Raw genomic sequence first — 15640 nt, forward strand, 5'->3', positions numbered from 1 at the left:
TGGCACATGCAATTAGCCTGAGACGAGCGGCTGTCGAGTCTCCTCCATTCGCCTTGCCCTTGGAAAATGGAAAATATTGTTTCTGCTTTTTATTGTCTAGCTCAGTAAAGGCACTTTAGGGCCCTATATACGAGTAGTGTACACTCATCTCTCTCACACTCTCCCTCTCTTTCTGTGTTTTAGTTTCCATATGCAGTTGTGCCTGCTGCCTTGTTGTTGGCTTGTTTACCTTTGTGCCGTGTCCGGGCACTATAAAATTAATTATGCCCGCTTTAATGGCACTACCTTATAGATTTATGAAAAGGCGCCACAATGTTTTTTATCTCTAAATGTTTTTTATCATGAAGAACTTGGCAAGTTTAATAGATCTCAGCTCGCTCGACCATATACAACATCTATGTGAGTCTTCTACGTATATATATATATTTAATTTTATTATTATTACTTTAGTGCTAAATGTGGTTAAAGTGTTTTATGATCTCTTTGGCAGAGTGTAATCATAATATGCCCTCACTTTGACTAAAGCCCATTCACATCAGGCTGATTAACTACATTAACGAGTTGATTTAATTGTAATTAACAGCTCACGATATCGTTGCTAAGATTTGATTGAATAACTTTTCGCTATAGGAAAGCTTTGCTAACCGTCTATCTGTTTAATCATCTTGTTGTGCACTTTTCCATTAGCTGCGAACTGGGCTGCACATTCTGTAATCGCAAACGAATCGCAATTCGCAATTGCGATTCAGCTGCAGCCCCGTCCGTACAGTAGACACTCGACATGTGACTTGGGTGTAATGGAGTCTGTCTATCTTGCCCGGATGTCCACAATTTATGCCAGTTGTACGTATCGTTGGCGTGTTGCCGTTGGTTTTTCTCCTTCGTAATTCCAGAGAGTAATTTTCACGCCTTTTGCTCTCAGCTGCTTGCAAATTGTTTGTTGTTTTGCTGTCAGTTATCGCAGACCACTAATAAGCAACCACAACAACCACAACAGCAACAACAATAACAAACAACAACTGCGTATTGCATTACAGCGCAAACTTTTCTGTTGACTTTGGCCTACAGAAGTTGGCATTTCTTAATTCGTGCCCGAAATACGAAATCCGAAATCCTCACATTACACTGCGATCTACTCAGATACGAATAGAAACAATAAACAATGCGCTCGGCAACAATTTAAGTTAAATAATTCCACAAAATATTAAATTTCATTAAATAAGAACAAAATTAAATAAAAAAAAAAACCTTTAGCTTGTCCGTGCGAAATTTTTAATTGCTCAAGGTCGTTTTCCCTACAATGTCAACGCTTTCAAAGTGCTCCTATTACAAGAAATTTGCAAAGAAACTCTTTACATTCAAGTAAGTTTTACTTACTAAGTAAAATATTTATTGACTAATTAGCTAAGAGTTGTTTTAACTACCAATGAAACAGAGTTAAACGAGCCAAATTGATGGAAAACATGTAATATACCAAAAATATGTCAACATAACAAACTCGGTTTCGCATTTCAAAGAAACAACTGGAATAGAACAGATAAACAATTCTACAATGAAATAATAGCATATGATATTTACAAGCCGAAGAGAACCCAGTTGTTTTTAATTTATTCTTTTTTTTTTTTATTCTAATTTCTAATAAATGATATGATAAATAAAAAATAAATCTATGATATTTAGAAGCGCATATTTACAATTATTTTCTACTTTAATATTCGACTTTCACACTTGATATCTGATGATACATCATTTACCCTATGCATCGATTATATTAGTTTTTTCTTTTTGTAGAGCAATTCAACAGATATTTTGTCTTTTTGTATTTGCATCAAAAGAAAAAAAAAAAATTCCAACTAATTTCAAACAAATAGCATACAAAATAGGGAAAAAAACGGAGAGAGAAACATTTCGAAATAAAAACTTTGTTGAAGTAAATGGCAAATTGGAAAAAGTAAGAAAGTTGAGCGCTGAAACTAAAGTAAAATTGCATTAACTATGGAAATCCAAAAGCAAAAGGGAAAAATAGTAAAATACAATATATTATATACATATCAAGCAAAATTGATACCGCTGTCGCTGAATGAAAGATATGTAAGAGTAGAGAGGAAGGGGGAAAAACATAATTATAGACATATATGCACTATTGTGGGACTCAGTTGAATGGGCCGTTGAGAGCCGTTGAATGTCATGTCTGCGGTTACCTGGCGACCCGGACAGTGTCTACTTTTCGCACCTGCAACCGATTATAATCAAGCACACCCTCCCCGCGCTCCGCCCCTTCTTATCGAGTTGACCGCACGCGCTCGTTCATTTGGGGTCGCTTGGCTAATGCAAACGCTTTGCACAGCGGCCGGGCCAATAGACATGCGAAATGCAATTATTTTTAGCGCATGCAACGACCCGGCACGGGGCACGGGGCACGCGTTGCGCATGTTTGTTGACAATTAATGAAAGTTGTTGTTGTAGCTGTTGTTGTTGTTGCGGTTGCTGGGCGCACCCAAAAAGCGTTGCTAGCGCTGTGAACTGCACTTTATGCATTAATTTCCGCATAACACAGCCGCAACTCAGCTGCAAAGTAGATACAAGAATCACACACACACACATGCATAAGTGTATATTATATATATGTATATGTGTAATGCTTTTATCGGCCGACCCCAAGGCACCGTACTGACCAATTGCATAAAAATTCTTGCACGGCAAACTGTAAATTTAATGAACGCATCCGCTCTTGGGTCAAATCCCCAACCCGTTCACTTCTTTGCACGTTGACACAATGTGCAGCCAATCGAGCACTGGAAATGCCATGTCAACCCGGCCTTCCCTAGCCCCTATCCCTGTTCGGTATCTAGACGCCTTCAGCTCGCCTCAACTGCACAGAAACGGATCTCACTTTGATGTTGTTTTAGTGTCTTCTCACTCCCTCTCTCTCTCTCTCTCTTGCTCTCTCACTCTGTTGGCGTTGCTGCTGTCAACGGCATCACCCAGAGTTTTTATACCCTGTTAATAAACCGCAAATTATGCTGGCTTCTTCTTCTTCTCCTTCATCTTCTTTCTTTGACTCGACAGCTTTGTCTCTTATTTTTATTGCATTTGGCAATTGTAACCAAGTCGCAGACCTTTGACTCGCACAAAAAACTCTTGTCATCAATTTGTTGACTTTTCTTGTGCTCTAACAGCATATACATAGATACATATATACACATATGTAATATACCTAAGTATATATATCAGTACAGCTGCTAGGAAACACCCCACATAAGGCTTGCCATTACCAATTGGTCACATGCCACATTTCCACTTGGCTGCATTCTCATAAACTTGCCAACAAATTGGCAGCACTTTTTCTTTAAGGCCTGTTGACGCGAGCCATTTCAGAAGTTATTTAATATATGCTAAAAAGTGACAACAATTCAAAAATAAATTACAGATAATATATGACAGCTGTAAATCTTGAAGATCTTAAAGGTGAAGCCGTTGAATTTGATATTATTTAGAGGCCGATATGAACTAGAAAGGAATCATCAATAAACAGAATGCTCTCTAAATTGAATACTATGAAAATCTAGATAACAGTAATATTTCTTTGCGCTAACATATTTTGTAATTGGAATGTAAACTAGGTCTGCAAAATATATGTACACATATCTATCTCTTTAGCTTTAAGGCCATTTTCGAGTTGACTTTTACAAGATAAACTAGTTTTCTTGTACACACACCCCCCTTATAGCTAGTCTTTAATTTACCATTCAGTCAATCAAGCATGCATATGTTTAACTTTCCGTTAGAAGAAAAAAGAAGAAATCTATTTGGTTTCATTGGAGCAATAAATTGTTATAGCTGGCAGTTAATCAGCTATGCATTACATTGAGTTCTAGGCAAATAGAGCTCAGCTCAATGCAATGCATGAATTTTAAAGCACAGTTACTCTATTTCAGCGTCAAGTTTTAATCAAATGATACGACATGCATTCCCTAGCCTAGCCGCAGAAGTTGAATGCAATCGGGGCATGCCCCGCTGCCGTCGCCGCTGCTCAATGCGATTCGTGGCCAGACAAAGGAGCAACGCATAATTCCAGTGTCACCAAACCAAGTGGATGCCCCTGCCACTGCCCCGCCTCGCGCCGTCCTCTTTTGTCGCTAACAAAAAACGGAGTGAAACGCGGTAAGTGTGGCCCACAACAGCCGTGGAATGTCGGCGCGTCATTTGCATTCTTGGCATAAAAGAAAAATAAAACGGAACAACTGAAAAAGTTGGCAACACTCAACGTCCGACCAATTGAGATGCCCCTGCAACGTGGCCCCGTCGCAGTTGCAGCCGTAGTTCTTTTTCTTACTTTTTTTTCGATGTTTTTTGGCATGTTTCATTGGCAGGCGCGCTTAAAATATGCAGCAAAAGACGCGCAGCAGGTGGAAGGCCAGCCGGCTTGGCTTCTCTGAGAGAGCGACAGAGACAGAGGGAGAGAGAGAGAGGGGGGCGCAGTGGGTGGGAGGCGAAGATAGCGGTCTAGTAACAGGAGCTGTTCCGCGCCCGCTTCTCAATTGTTTGTGCGAGACGCGCGCGGCCAACGCCTGATAAAAAATGGCAGCACTAAAGGTTGCCAACGCGTGGCAATTGTCGTTGCATGTTTCTACTCCCTGAGCATAGCAGACGTATAGACGGACAGACTGACAGACCGCAGGCGCTGCATGTTCTCAATTGCAGAAAATCCAACAATATATAGTTGTGATTTCTGTTGAAACTAAAATCGATCTAATCATAGAAAATCAGAGAATTTCTCACCAATATAAATGCAAGTGTTTTAAAAAATAAAATAAAAATTGTTAATCCATATAAGTCAAGAGAAATGGCCTACAAATAGTCGCATGATTTAAAAGCAAAACATCAGGAAATTAACTATAATACAAGAAAGATTTTCTTGGGTACATTTAAGGCTAACATAATTTTTATAGACAAATCAATCTCTTACATCAAAAATCCTTTTTATTATTTATATATATACTAATTCATGACTCCTATAAAGTTAAATTAGTTCAACTTAAGCAGAAAATATCTAAAATAACTAAATCACATGTGCTGGCAGAAGTCAAAAGTTTTGAACGTTTTCGTTTTGGGGAACATGCAGGACCTGCAAAATGTCACCGCCAGGGGTCGCCACCCGCTTCAATTGTGCGCGCTTTCGATAAACTACTTGCAGGCACACAAATAAACACATAAACATGTACATATGTGTATGTGTGTGTTTATTTATATAGATGTACGTACATACGTAGATAGAAATATATTTATAAGTCTGGTAACCAGTTGTACAACTGCTGCAGCCGTCATTTACGCTTGCCTTTCGGTTCTGTTCTATTTCGTTTTGTTTTGCTTTTGCTTTGTTTTTTGGTTTTTTTGTTTTGGCGCAGTAAATTTGTTTTGAATTTATTTTTGGCAAACTTTTGGCCTATTGGGAAAATGAAGGCAGAAGCCAGAAGCTACAAGGCAGAACAGCGCTGTTTGGCTATTTGGCCATTTTGGCAAACGGGTTAGTATGGCCGTAACTTATATTGCTGGGGGTCCCCGTCGTTATGCGGTCTCCCAACAAGCTTTCATCTGTCTGCCCGCTGGGCCGTATCCTGACCTTTTTCCCAGCAATTATATCTGGCATTGTGTCCTTCTCTTTTTTTCATTTCAGCAAACGAAATTTCACATAAAATTGGGATGTGCTGTATTATTATCTGTTCGGACAGTTTATTTATATAAATATAAAAAACAAGAACTGAAAAATTGATTATTTTTTTCCTTTTTATTTGTCTAACGTGTAAGCGATAAGGTGGGACTACATTAAATATTTGTATACGTATATACATTTATATAGTTGAGCAACTGTTTGCTTTAGCTTTCCCAAGAAGCCGCTGAGTCACAGTTGAAATATTATGTTGAATAAGTTTCTTAAAAGTTCAAACTTTTTCGGTAAACAAGCCAATCAAAATATTCCGTGCCCCAGTCCACATTTAATCCATTCCACTTTAGGAATTATTTACAAATCAATTGCCTAAGTTAATGCTAATTTCGTCAATCGAAAAATATTCCATAAATGTTTATTACTCAAATAATATAACAATCTAAAATATACCATTTCGAATCCATATTCTAACTGCCAATAATTGATAAAACCAACTACAACAAAACGGAAATCTGAAACTGACGTCACGAGTGACGCGAATTTGTTTTTATCGGGCTCAATGATTAAGCGCAAAGGTAAATATGAGAATATATTCATATATACATACATGTATATACTTATATATTGCCTAGGGTAATAGAGAGGTAAATATTTCGACCTTGTCTCAAGTATTTTTCATATCAATTTTTGGCTTTAATTCTCAGTTGAAAGTGACGCGGTTTTTTGTACTTGTAAATTGCTGGCAAGTTGAATAAAACATATAGTTAAATAAGTATCATTTATATTTACTTGTATAAGAGGTATTTAAATAATCACTTTGTTGACTTTTTACTAAAGTATTTTTATTTGGCTTCTCAACTTTTTGTACAATCTGCACGAATTTTGATATACTATATGTATATTTTTTATTATTTTGTGATTGATAAGAGACGTCTTATCAGTTAACTTTCTTAAGCGAAATTCACTTCAATAGACACGTTTGCTCTTCAAGTGTTGATACAATTTAGTTTCACTCTTTTTTGCACTAATTCCTTTTTGATTTTTGGTGACACTTTTACTTTTCTTGTTGCTTGATAAAATATACTATAATTATCTAGAACCGGGCGCCGGGCTCATTAAATCTTTTGTTGTTTTATTTTTATAAATTTTTTGGCACTCACACGCCGAGAATATGCAAAAAATTTTCGAGCGCGCACAAAAATAAATCGAATTTTAATTTTTTGTTTCTTTTCTTTCTTGCCGCACGACGCCGACGAAATTCGTCCGTTACGTTGACATTTTGTTTTGGATTCTCGACTGTTAATGCGCGTTGAGGAACAACAACAAGTGTTTGGAGCGAAAGAGATCTAACAGCGGCTGCAAATGTTATGGCTCATTTCATGTAATCGAGCTGTTTATATGCTGTTGTACTCGAATTGTACTGCTCTGCCACTGTTATGCTCAGCATGTGCTGTTAATCTGCTGTTAAATATTATTTAAGAGCGAAGTTTACAGTGGTTTTACGCTCTTTGGTGGCAGCAGGTTTGGCAGAGAGCATTTCTTTGCTCTTTGGCGACAGCTGACTTTGCCGCTCACAACAAGTGTCTTTGTATGTTAAGGGAAATAGGATATTCGTAACTTAAGAGTAAAAAAGAAACAATAAATATGAAATGCAATGTAAATCTCATAATTTTTTTTTATTTAATTTGAATTTAACTAGTTATGCAGCTCAACAAATATTAAAACAAGTCAGGACAATCCTTTAGGCTACGCGTGCAGAGGACAACAAGCTGGAGCGCTTGAAATCGAAATACGTGCAAAGTGAAGCCATTTGCATGCAGACACCATAAACTGCAAATGCTGTACACATTTGCGATGCTTGACTACTTCGATTAGTTAGCCATTGTGTGTTGTATGAAAGAACAACAAGTTAGCCAGAAGCTGGTCGAACATCGAGAGGTAGGATGGAGATGTAAATGGAATCGGTCATTGTTGCCACTCGACGTTGCCTTTGTTCGCCGCTTATAACCTCAAAGCAGACACCATAAATCAAAGTACAAATTTGCACTTCAAGTGCGTTTTCAATATGTTTTAGTACTCCGGCTCATTGTTGCTGTTATTGTTGCCTGTGATGCTCACATAAATCATAATTTAAAAGCTTGGCAAATGCACACAGGAGTAAAGTCTAGCAACAACTTAATGAAGTAGAACAAACAAAAACTTTTCAGTTCTGTTAAGAGAGTCAGCTAAAGAGCGAGAAAAAGAGAGCTTCTGAGCGATCAAAAGATGACTAAACTGTAAGCAATGAAAAGAGAAGAATAACCGAAAGTATCAACAACAAAATGGCGTAATCGCAGTGCAGCGAAGAATCAATTTGCAACGGTGCTTTGACATCAGAGTATTAAAATTTTGATAAACTTAAGTGCCAAAAGCTTTTAATAGCATATCTGCGAGCAACTTAATGACAGTTCATCATTGTACAGCAACGTGATACGCGCGGGTTTCTTATAATGATAACGGCAAACGGCCAGAAGTTCAGCAGCTGTGAGGCCAACAGCGACAGAAAGGGAGAGTGAACAAGGGAGAAAGATAGAGGAGGCACGGAGAAGAGATCGCAAAAATCTAACCCACCTTATCTTATCAGCTGCTAGAGTAGATAAAGCAAAAAAACAGAAGAGAGAGAGAGAGAGAGAGAGAGAGAGAGAGAGAGAAAGGGAGAGAGAGAATGAATGACGTTTGATCGTCATCGTTGCCGGCGCAACTAATTCATATTATGGTACTCTGTTGTGAAATAATATATAGGGTATACAAGTATTATTCTGACATCGCGTTGCGGGTTGTCTGTCTCAAATGTTTCTAATACATAAAAACCTAAAACGGCAAATGTGCCATAGATTTAGTTCATATCGAAAGTACCTTAATTAGTTTGACGTAGAAAATGTATTTTGTATTTTATTTTAGTCCGTTATACCCACCCGACGCACTTACCATCAAACAATTAAGGAGTTCACAAGCACCCATACAAATAATGATTTACACACACATACATATATACTTGACCGACTTGCAATTGTGATAGGCGATACTTGAGAATGATTCATATGAAGCATCCGCGCAAATTGAATTGCAAATATTAAATTATTTTTCAGAAATTTCTTGGCAATAAATTAAATTGATGGAAACGGAAGTTGCAATTAAATCATCAAGCAAATATTATAAAGATGAACAGGCGCAAAGTTTATATATTATTGATATTAGAGACGGCAGTGAAAATAGAGAATTGGCATATGTTTATGGGAATAGGAGTAATAAATGGGAATTGGATTACATCAGGGAAATATTTACTTTTAAATGAACATACATACATATATCAACAACAGAAAACTGAGCTGAGTGTTTTATTGTTTATATATATTCTTCCGGATTTTATAGTAATAAAATGACAAAAAAACTTATGTAAAAACCTAAAAAATTATAGAGCATACTTTTAGGCTGAAAAAGAAAATGTTTTCAATCAATGGATATGCTCATTTAGCTTTTTCTATGTTTAGTTAGCTAATTCTAATTAAATATAGAATTGAATTTTTCCCAACAGAAAATATATTTAATTAATTGAACGCAAGCTTAAAGTAATTAAAAATATACCATGTGTCAGATATTTCATTTATTATTGTTACAACAACAACCTCTGGCGTCACAACTGCCATTGCAGTGCAGGCACATCAAACGCAAAGAAAAATATCCCAAGCACGAGACAAAAATGTATAAAAAGAGGGTTGGGCAGACCTCAACCAAGAAAAAAAAAAAACACAGAGAAAGAGATGGAAAAGTGAATAAAAAGGAACGCAGCTTAACCCGAAATCTGAACTCGACTAATTGCCAAAAAAATTGAAATAAAAACCCTTCGCTGGCAGTCAACAAAATTAAGTGAAGAGGAGGAGGGCTACGATTATTTATGCATTGCGGTAAATGGAAGCACAGGTAAACAAGAGGATCGCGGACAGAAGCCAGCGAAACAGGATCAACAAACAGCAAGCGCAAAGGGTCAGCGGAGCGTGGTGTCTCGGGTCTCTGGTCTTCGGTTTCGGGTAGGTGTCATAAAATACCCAGGAAATTGAGCACAAAATTATGCGTAATATAAATCTGAATAATGGAAATTTTCAAGCAGTTGGCTGGAAAACTATGCGAATAGCGAATTATGATCTGGCCTGACGAGCAGATGAGGCGGATTATAATATTCTTGTAAACTACCTGTAGCTCTGAAAATGCCTTGGACTGACTATACTTTAATAATATACGAGTATATGTTCTTATAAATATATTTTATTTAGTAGGAAAAAGTTTAGTAAAGAGAAATATTGTCGGAGTAGTTTCTTAATTTTCACATGGTAGCAATTTAAAATTTATTTTGTATCATAATATAAAAATCAAAACTTGTACAGAGTTTAAGAAAAATCTATATTTCGTTCTTCTTCTTTAAATAACAGACTAAATATTGATCTCTATCCAATTTTCACTATTAGTTTTTATATAGCTCTCATAAACAATTTATATAGTGTAACACTTGCAAATATATAATATATGTATGTATATCTTTTCGATTATTTCTATTTAAAGATTAAACATTTCTTGCTTATCAAATTGATAACACTTGAGGAATGTACATACATATGTATTTCCTAACCTGCTCAACAATTGCGAATGGCTTTCAAGTTGTCACATGGCCGCATTCATTCATTTAGTTGTTTTGCGATAAGCAACGTGAATATAATTTTGTGAGTCAGATGGGGAGAGACTCACCTTAGTTTTGGTTTTGTTTACGATTTTGCGATACAGAAACTTGTACATAGCACGATAGCAATTGCAGCGACGACAGCGACAAAGATACATCAAACTCTGCTCACGTTTTCACTCTATGAGAATATCTCTATTCTCAATTTGACACGCACGATCTTAGTTCAGTAATTATAACAATGAACAATTAACAAGCGAACTTAATTTATTTTAAACAATATCGAATTCGATTCCGATTTTGAACGCACTGCGTCTCATATATCGGCAGTCGGTGTTTGTATGTCTGTTATCTGTCTGCCTGTCCGTCAGTCAGTCGGTCTTTGGTCTGTGGTGTCTGCCGCGCGAAACGTCATCGATGACTAAGCGACGGTGTGAGCGAGCTGTGAGTGAAGAGCGCAGCGTCTTTTGCGAATTTTTGCATGCGGCCGCACACGAGCGGCACGCAGGTAAATACATTAAAGGGCCCATTTGAAATTGATTTTGAACGAAAGTATTGGTGTTAATCAAGAAAGTTGAAGAAACACAATATTTAAATAATATCTATAGTTAATACAATAGCTTTACTGAATTTAAGATATGTAGCCTAAATATGATCATCTTTCATCACGATTGTATATATTCTAATTCAACATTTCATTAGTTATTAGTCACTCTAAAACTACCCGAGATGCGCTCCTGTTGTCAGTTTTGTTTACAGTTGCTTTTTGATGCCGCCAAATACAGTTGCTCCCACGTTGTTTTGTCCAAAACAACAAAAGCAACAATACAAAAAGCTAATGTCAACGAAAAGTTCAAAAGCTGGGCACACTTCAAGTTAACGGCACTTTTTATTGATGCTTGCATTGTTTCCATCGCCTTTGCCGTTGTCGTTGGCATAGAATGCCAATGGAAACATTGGACAGCAGAATAATGAGAGAAAGAGAAGCACCGAAGTCATTAAAAACTATCAAATAAATTTAACAACAAAATAAACTCCAACTAGCAAATTGGACGTGGCAAAATGTGAGCAAACTAATTAGCCATAACGAACAGATGGAAGAAAATGGAAACGAGAACGAAAACGCGACTCAAAGGGGAAGAGCAGGTGCGGCGATGCCCTCGTTGGGTGCTTTTGACATTTGCAATGGCCAAAGGTGAGAGAGACGAAGGGAGATTGATGACGGCGAAGAGATAAGAAATGAGTACTTTTTGTTTTTTATTTTATTTTTTAACATACCTGTATCTCCAGTAAAAGCTCCTGTTTTTTTCTGCGCAGCTCAATCACCAGCTTTTGCTGCTCCGGTGTCAACTCTGCAAGAATAAAACATAGTTCTTAAGCATTCGTTTGCTTTTGTTGTTGGTGTTGCTGCTGCTGTTGATTTGGTTAATTGGAACAGTGACATTCCACTTACACACACACGCACACACGAGTCAAGCGTACGTAAACAATACACACCCACAAGCACAAATACACACACACGCACACATTTTCCATGCGCATACAAGCTGCACTGCCAGCATACGTATGCGCACGAGCGAGACAGAAGATGCTGACAAATCAATACAAATATTACAATTGTGCGCATGTATTGTTGTTGCTTTTTTGATGCTGTTACTGTTTAGCAACACGCTGTGTAGATGTATTAATTGTTTTATTAGCTTAATGCCGAATTACGGGATTAATTCAATTGAAGGCCAGTTTAACAGACGCACAAGCACATACACACACAGCCACATATTCACACTCGTCACGCACACGCCTACAATCAGCGTCGCTTGTTGCTTCCACACTTTTCATTTGGCCTCTTCGCCCCACTCGCTCGTAATTTGCATTTAGCATTCACACAATTTCACTTCAATTGCAGCTTAAACTAATCTTTATCGCCGTAGACCGTCTGGTTGAGCTTCTTTGTTTTATTGTTTACTCATTGCCCATTGCGTCGTGTTTACCTGGCATTGAGAATTCACTGCGCCCCTTGGATATCGCACCGTACGATCTGTTGTCGAAATTGTCCATTGCGCTTATCATTTTGGCGGGCACGGTTATCACACACGCACACACGTTGCACTAGTTTAACATATTTTGTAACTTTTAGGTATTTGCTAACTTTTTCATTTATTAAACACAATTAAATTTATCATAAACAAATCAACACAAAAAATTCTTTCGCCTTTTTCTTTCCCACTAGGGATGAACCGAATAGCGATGCTTAGTGATGACCAAATCGATGTATCGTAGCCAGAGGTGTTGCCACTTTGTTAAAAATGCAGTCAGTTAACAGCACTCATATATAAAACATATATACCCTTCACAGCTTTGAAAATTTATAATTGTCAATAAAGCATTTTATTGTCATCTTGTGTATGTTTCACTTCACATTGTATAACAAATACAATATTGTTACTGAATAGCAATGTAACAGAGGTATCGGAAACAATTAACAGAGTTGCTCCACTGACTCCTCAAAAATAAAAGTATTGTCCTGTAACTGTTACGCGCTACCTTAAAGTCTCGTGACTGTGGCGCACCGAAAAATCGCTCTTCACTAACACAGGCTGGCTGCAAAGACACTGAAGCGACTCCAGATTTCTAGAAAATTCCAAATATTTTCTTAGCACAGTTAACAAAGCAACGTCAGGAAACAGAATAAAGCGTATAGCAAATACTGCCGGTACTTCGTGGACCAGTGAGTGCGAAAATCAGTTATATTTTAATACAGCAAACACGCAATAAAAAGAGCAGCAGCACAATGGCAAAGTGGGGAGAAGGCGATCCACGCTGGATTGTTGAAGAGCGACCCGACGCAACCAATGTGAACAATTGGCATTGGACGGAAAAGAATGCGACGCCCTGGTCAAAGGAGCGATTGACACAGTTGTTCCTTGACTTCAAAATAGGTAATGATTGTGCTATTCAAATTGCTGTGCAAATTCTAACCTTAATTTCATGCGGCTGTTGTGCATTGCACGACGAACAGTTCAAAGTGACATCGAGTGCGTAGTGAACAAAGTGGAGGAGTGCAACGGTGAGGCGACCGTCAACAATCGCAAAGGGAAATTGATATTCTTCTACGATTGGGAACTAAAGCTGAAATGGTCCGGCCGTCTGTTAAAGAACAGCAAGCTGAGCCACAACGGCAAGCTGACCATACCGAATCTGTCCGAAGAGAATAATCTGGAAGATGTAGAAATAACGGTTACCATTGACGAGTCTAACGACGAGTCTGAGACACTCAAACAATTTATGTATAATGTGGGCCGTGACCAAATTCGCAAACAGCTGGGCGTCTATATCAAGGAACTAAAGGAGGAATATTCCAAGAACTTGATACTACCAAAGAAGGATGCCAACAGCAGCGAATCCACGCCAGCCCAGGCCAAGGATATCAACAACGCTAAGAATGCGGCACAAAGGGCTGCGGCGCAGATCCCTACGGCTGCCATATCCTCCTCCAATAACAATGTGACAAGCAAGCCCGTCGGCTGCAAGCTGGACGTTCGCTCGCTCACCATGACCGAGGAGTTTCAATGCAATGCCAATGACCTCTACAATGCGCTAACCAAGCCCGAAATGGTCACTGCATTTACGCGTGCGCCCGCCAAAGTGGACGCCGTACGCGGCGGCGAGTAAGCATCAACATTTTAAATTCATCTTAATTAGAATTTCAAATGACATTCTATTTGAATTCGCAGATTTGTGCTGTATGGCGGAAACGTACATGGCAAATTCGAGGAATTGGTGCCCGAGAAGAAGATCCAACAAAGCTGGCGTCTGAAAAACTGGGCCTCTGGCCACTACTCGAATGTGATTATTGAATTGGAGGAAACTGTAAGTAAAACAAATAGAGATACTTGTATTCTCTGAGATTTGTTCTTTTAGACAATTTTCTGCTTAGCTTTTGATTTAGAGAAGACAATCAACATATTTTATAAAAAAAGTATATCAGATAAAACAAAAAAAAGGGGCAGCTTGTTTTTGTTGTATATTTGCATATTAGTATAAATTAGATTTAACATAATCAAAAGCTGTGTTCGGGCAATGCACTCTAATTTGAATTACTGAACTAAACATTGTCAACAGTAAAATAAGGATAGCAAGCACTACAGAATTAGATCCCTCTCGTATTATCTGCCAACCTGGCAAAGTTCCTCACACATTTCATTGACATCAAAGTTATTTGGTTCGCTGCGCTGGCATTGGATGATCTCTGCCTATTGGCTTTTAGTTGATGACGTGAACTCGCCCTCATCACTAAAACCATTGATGCCCGGCTGTTTCGCCTTGCTTGCAGCGCATCTTATTCGAACTGGTTTTGTGGACTCGCCTGATGTCCACCCCATAAGCGCCTCATATCGAACCTATTTGTCGGCGCTTCTTCCAGTGCATTAAGAGTTTCAGGAAGTAAATGTTCAAGATGTTAGAATTAGTTTCTGAGTTCGAAATTGCCATTTATATAGCAAGTTTCAGTCTTGTTGTTATTCATAGATCTATAAATTAAGTACAGAATTCAGTATTCGCGTTATATATGTATATACATTTATATATTTATTTATAATTATTTAATTGCCTTGCAGTCGTCGTCCACAAAGATGACGCTTCACCAGACAGGTATTCCCGCCTCCGAGTACACAGGGATGAAGGAAAACTGGCACCGATACTACTGGATCAGCATAAAGCAAATCTTCGGCTTTGGCACCACCTTCCCACTGGGACCGTCCTAAGTGCGAATCATTCGACTTCAATTCAAACGCGCTGCAAATTGATTTTCACCATTCTCTTAGCTATATTTTCTGTGCGGCTGCTTGCCAACAGCGTTCTGTTACACTCTTAAATATGCTATTTAATTATATATTTATATATAAAGGGACAACCTGTTCGACAGTAGCAGCAGCAGCCTCAGCAGCGTCAACACTACACAACTACAATATAATTATGTCATTTAGTCAGTTTCAAGCTATGGCACACACTCGACATGGATTCACACACCTTGTATATGGCGAAATAAACGAAACATCTTAATGAACTTCAATGCGAGTTTCATTTCAAAGGCCAAAAAATCACCTGCCTCACCTTTTATTAATATGGGTCAAAGTTATATCTTTAGTACACTTCGTTCCATAACGAAGTTTAGAGCTAGCCTCGTCCGATCGGTGGCTCAGTGGTAGAATGCTCGTCTACAACGCGGGCAGCCCAATTTTATTTATTATCTAAAAAAAGTG

General features: G+C 38.1%; 2 protein-coding genes and 1 long non-coding RNA gene across 5 annotated transcripts in view; 2 read left to right on the plus strand and 1 right to left on the minus strand.

Annotated features, from left to right (window-relative positions):
* The window catches only part of step (cytohesin steppke), a 40491-nt gene extending 27893 nt beyond the window's left edge, over nucleotides 1-12598 (minus strand). The window contains exons 1-2 of one of the 3 annotated variants that reach the window (XM_030386190.2): nucleotides 12371-12598; nucleotides 11658-11731 (exon numbers count right to left, since the gene is read on the minus strand). In XM_030386190.2, the coding sequence (XP_030242050.1) occupies nucleotides 11658-11731; nucleotides 12371-12449 (153 nt within the window). In that variant the 5' untranslated portion in view covers nucleotides 12450-12598. Of the gene's footprint in view, nucleotides 1-6457; nucleotides 6987-11657; nucleotides 11732-12370 lie in introns of those variants that run through there. The other 2 variants (XM_030386186.2, XM_030386187.2) reach the window with 2 other exon arrangements.
* LOC149091904 (uncharacterized) lies at nucleotides 11100-12417 on the plus strand. The gene is made up of 2 exons (XR_016196504.1): nucleotides 11100-11574; nucleotides 12286-12417. It is a non-coding gene; the product is annotated as an uncharacterized LOC149091904 (long non-coding RNA).
* Nucleotides 12599-12941: 343 nt separating the features above from the next.
* On the plus strand, nucleotides 12942-15445 carry LOC115563381 (activator of 90 kDa heat shock protein ATPase homolog 1). Its single transcript, XM_030386203.2, has 4 exons — nucleotides 12942-13318; nucleotides 13399-14047; nucleotides 14114-14249; nucleotides 14996-15445. Exons 1-4 carry the CDS (start codon nucleotides 13171-13173, stop codon nucleotides 15140-15142), a joined length of 1080 nt encoding a protein of 359 aa, XP_030242063.1. The 5' UTR covers nucleotides 12942-13170; the 3' UTR covers nucleotides 15143-15445.
* Nucleotides 15446-15640: the final 195 nt, after the last annotated feature.

The sequence above is a fragment of the Drosophila navojoa genome, chromosome 3, assembly GCF_054131105.1.
Source record: "Drosophila navojoa isolate 15081-1374.11 chromosome 3, UAZ_NAV_1.0, whole genome shotgun sequence".
Classification (NCBI taxonomy): domain Eukaryota; kingdom Metazoa; phylum Arthropoda; class Insecta; order Diptera; family Drosophilidae; genus Drosophila; species Drosophila navojoa.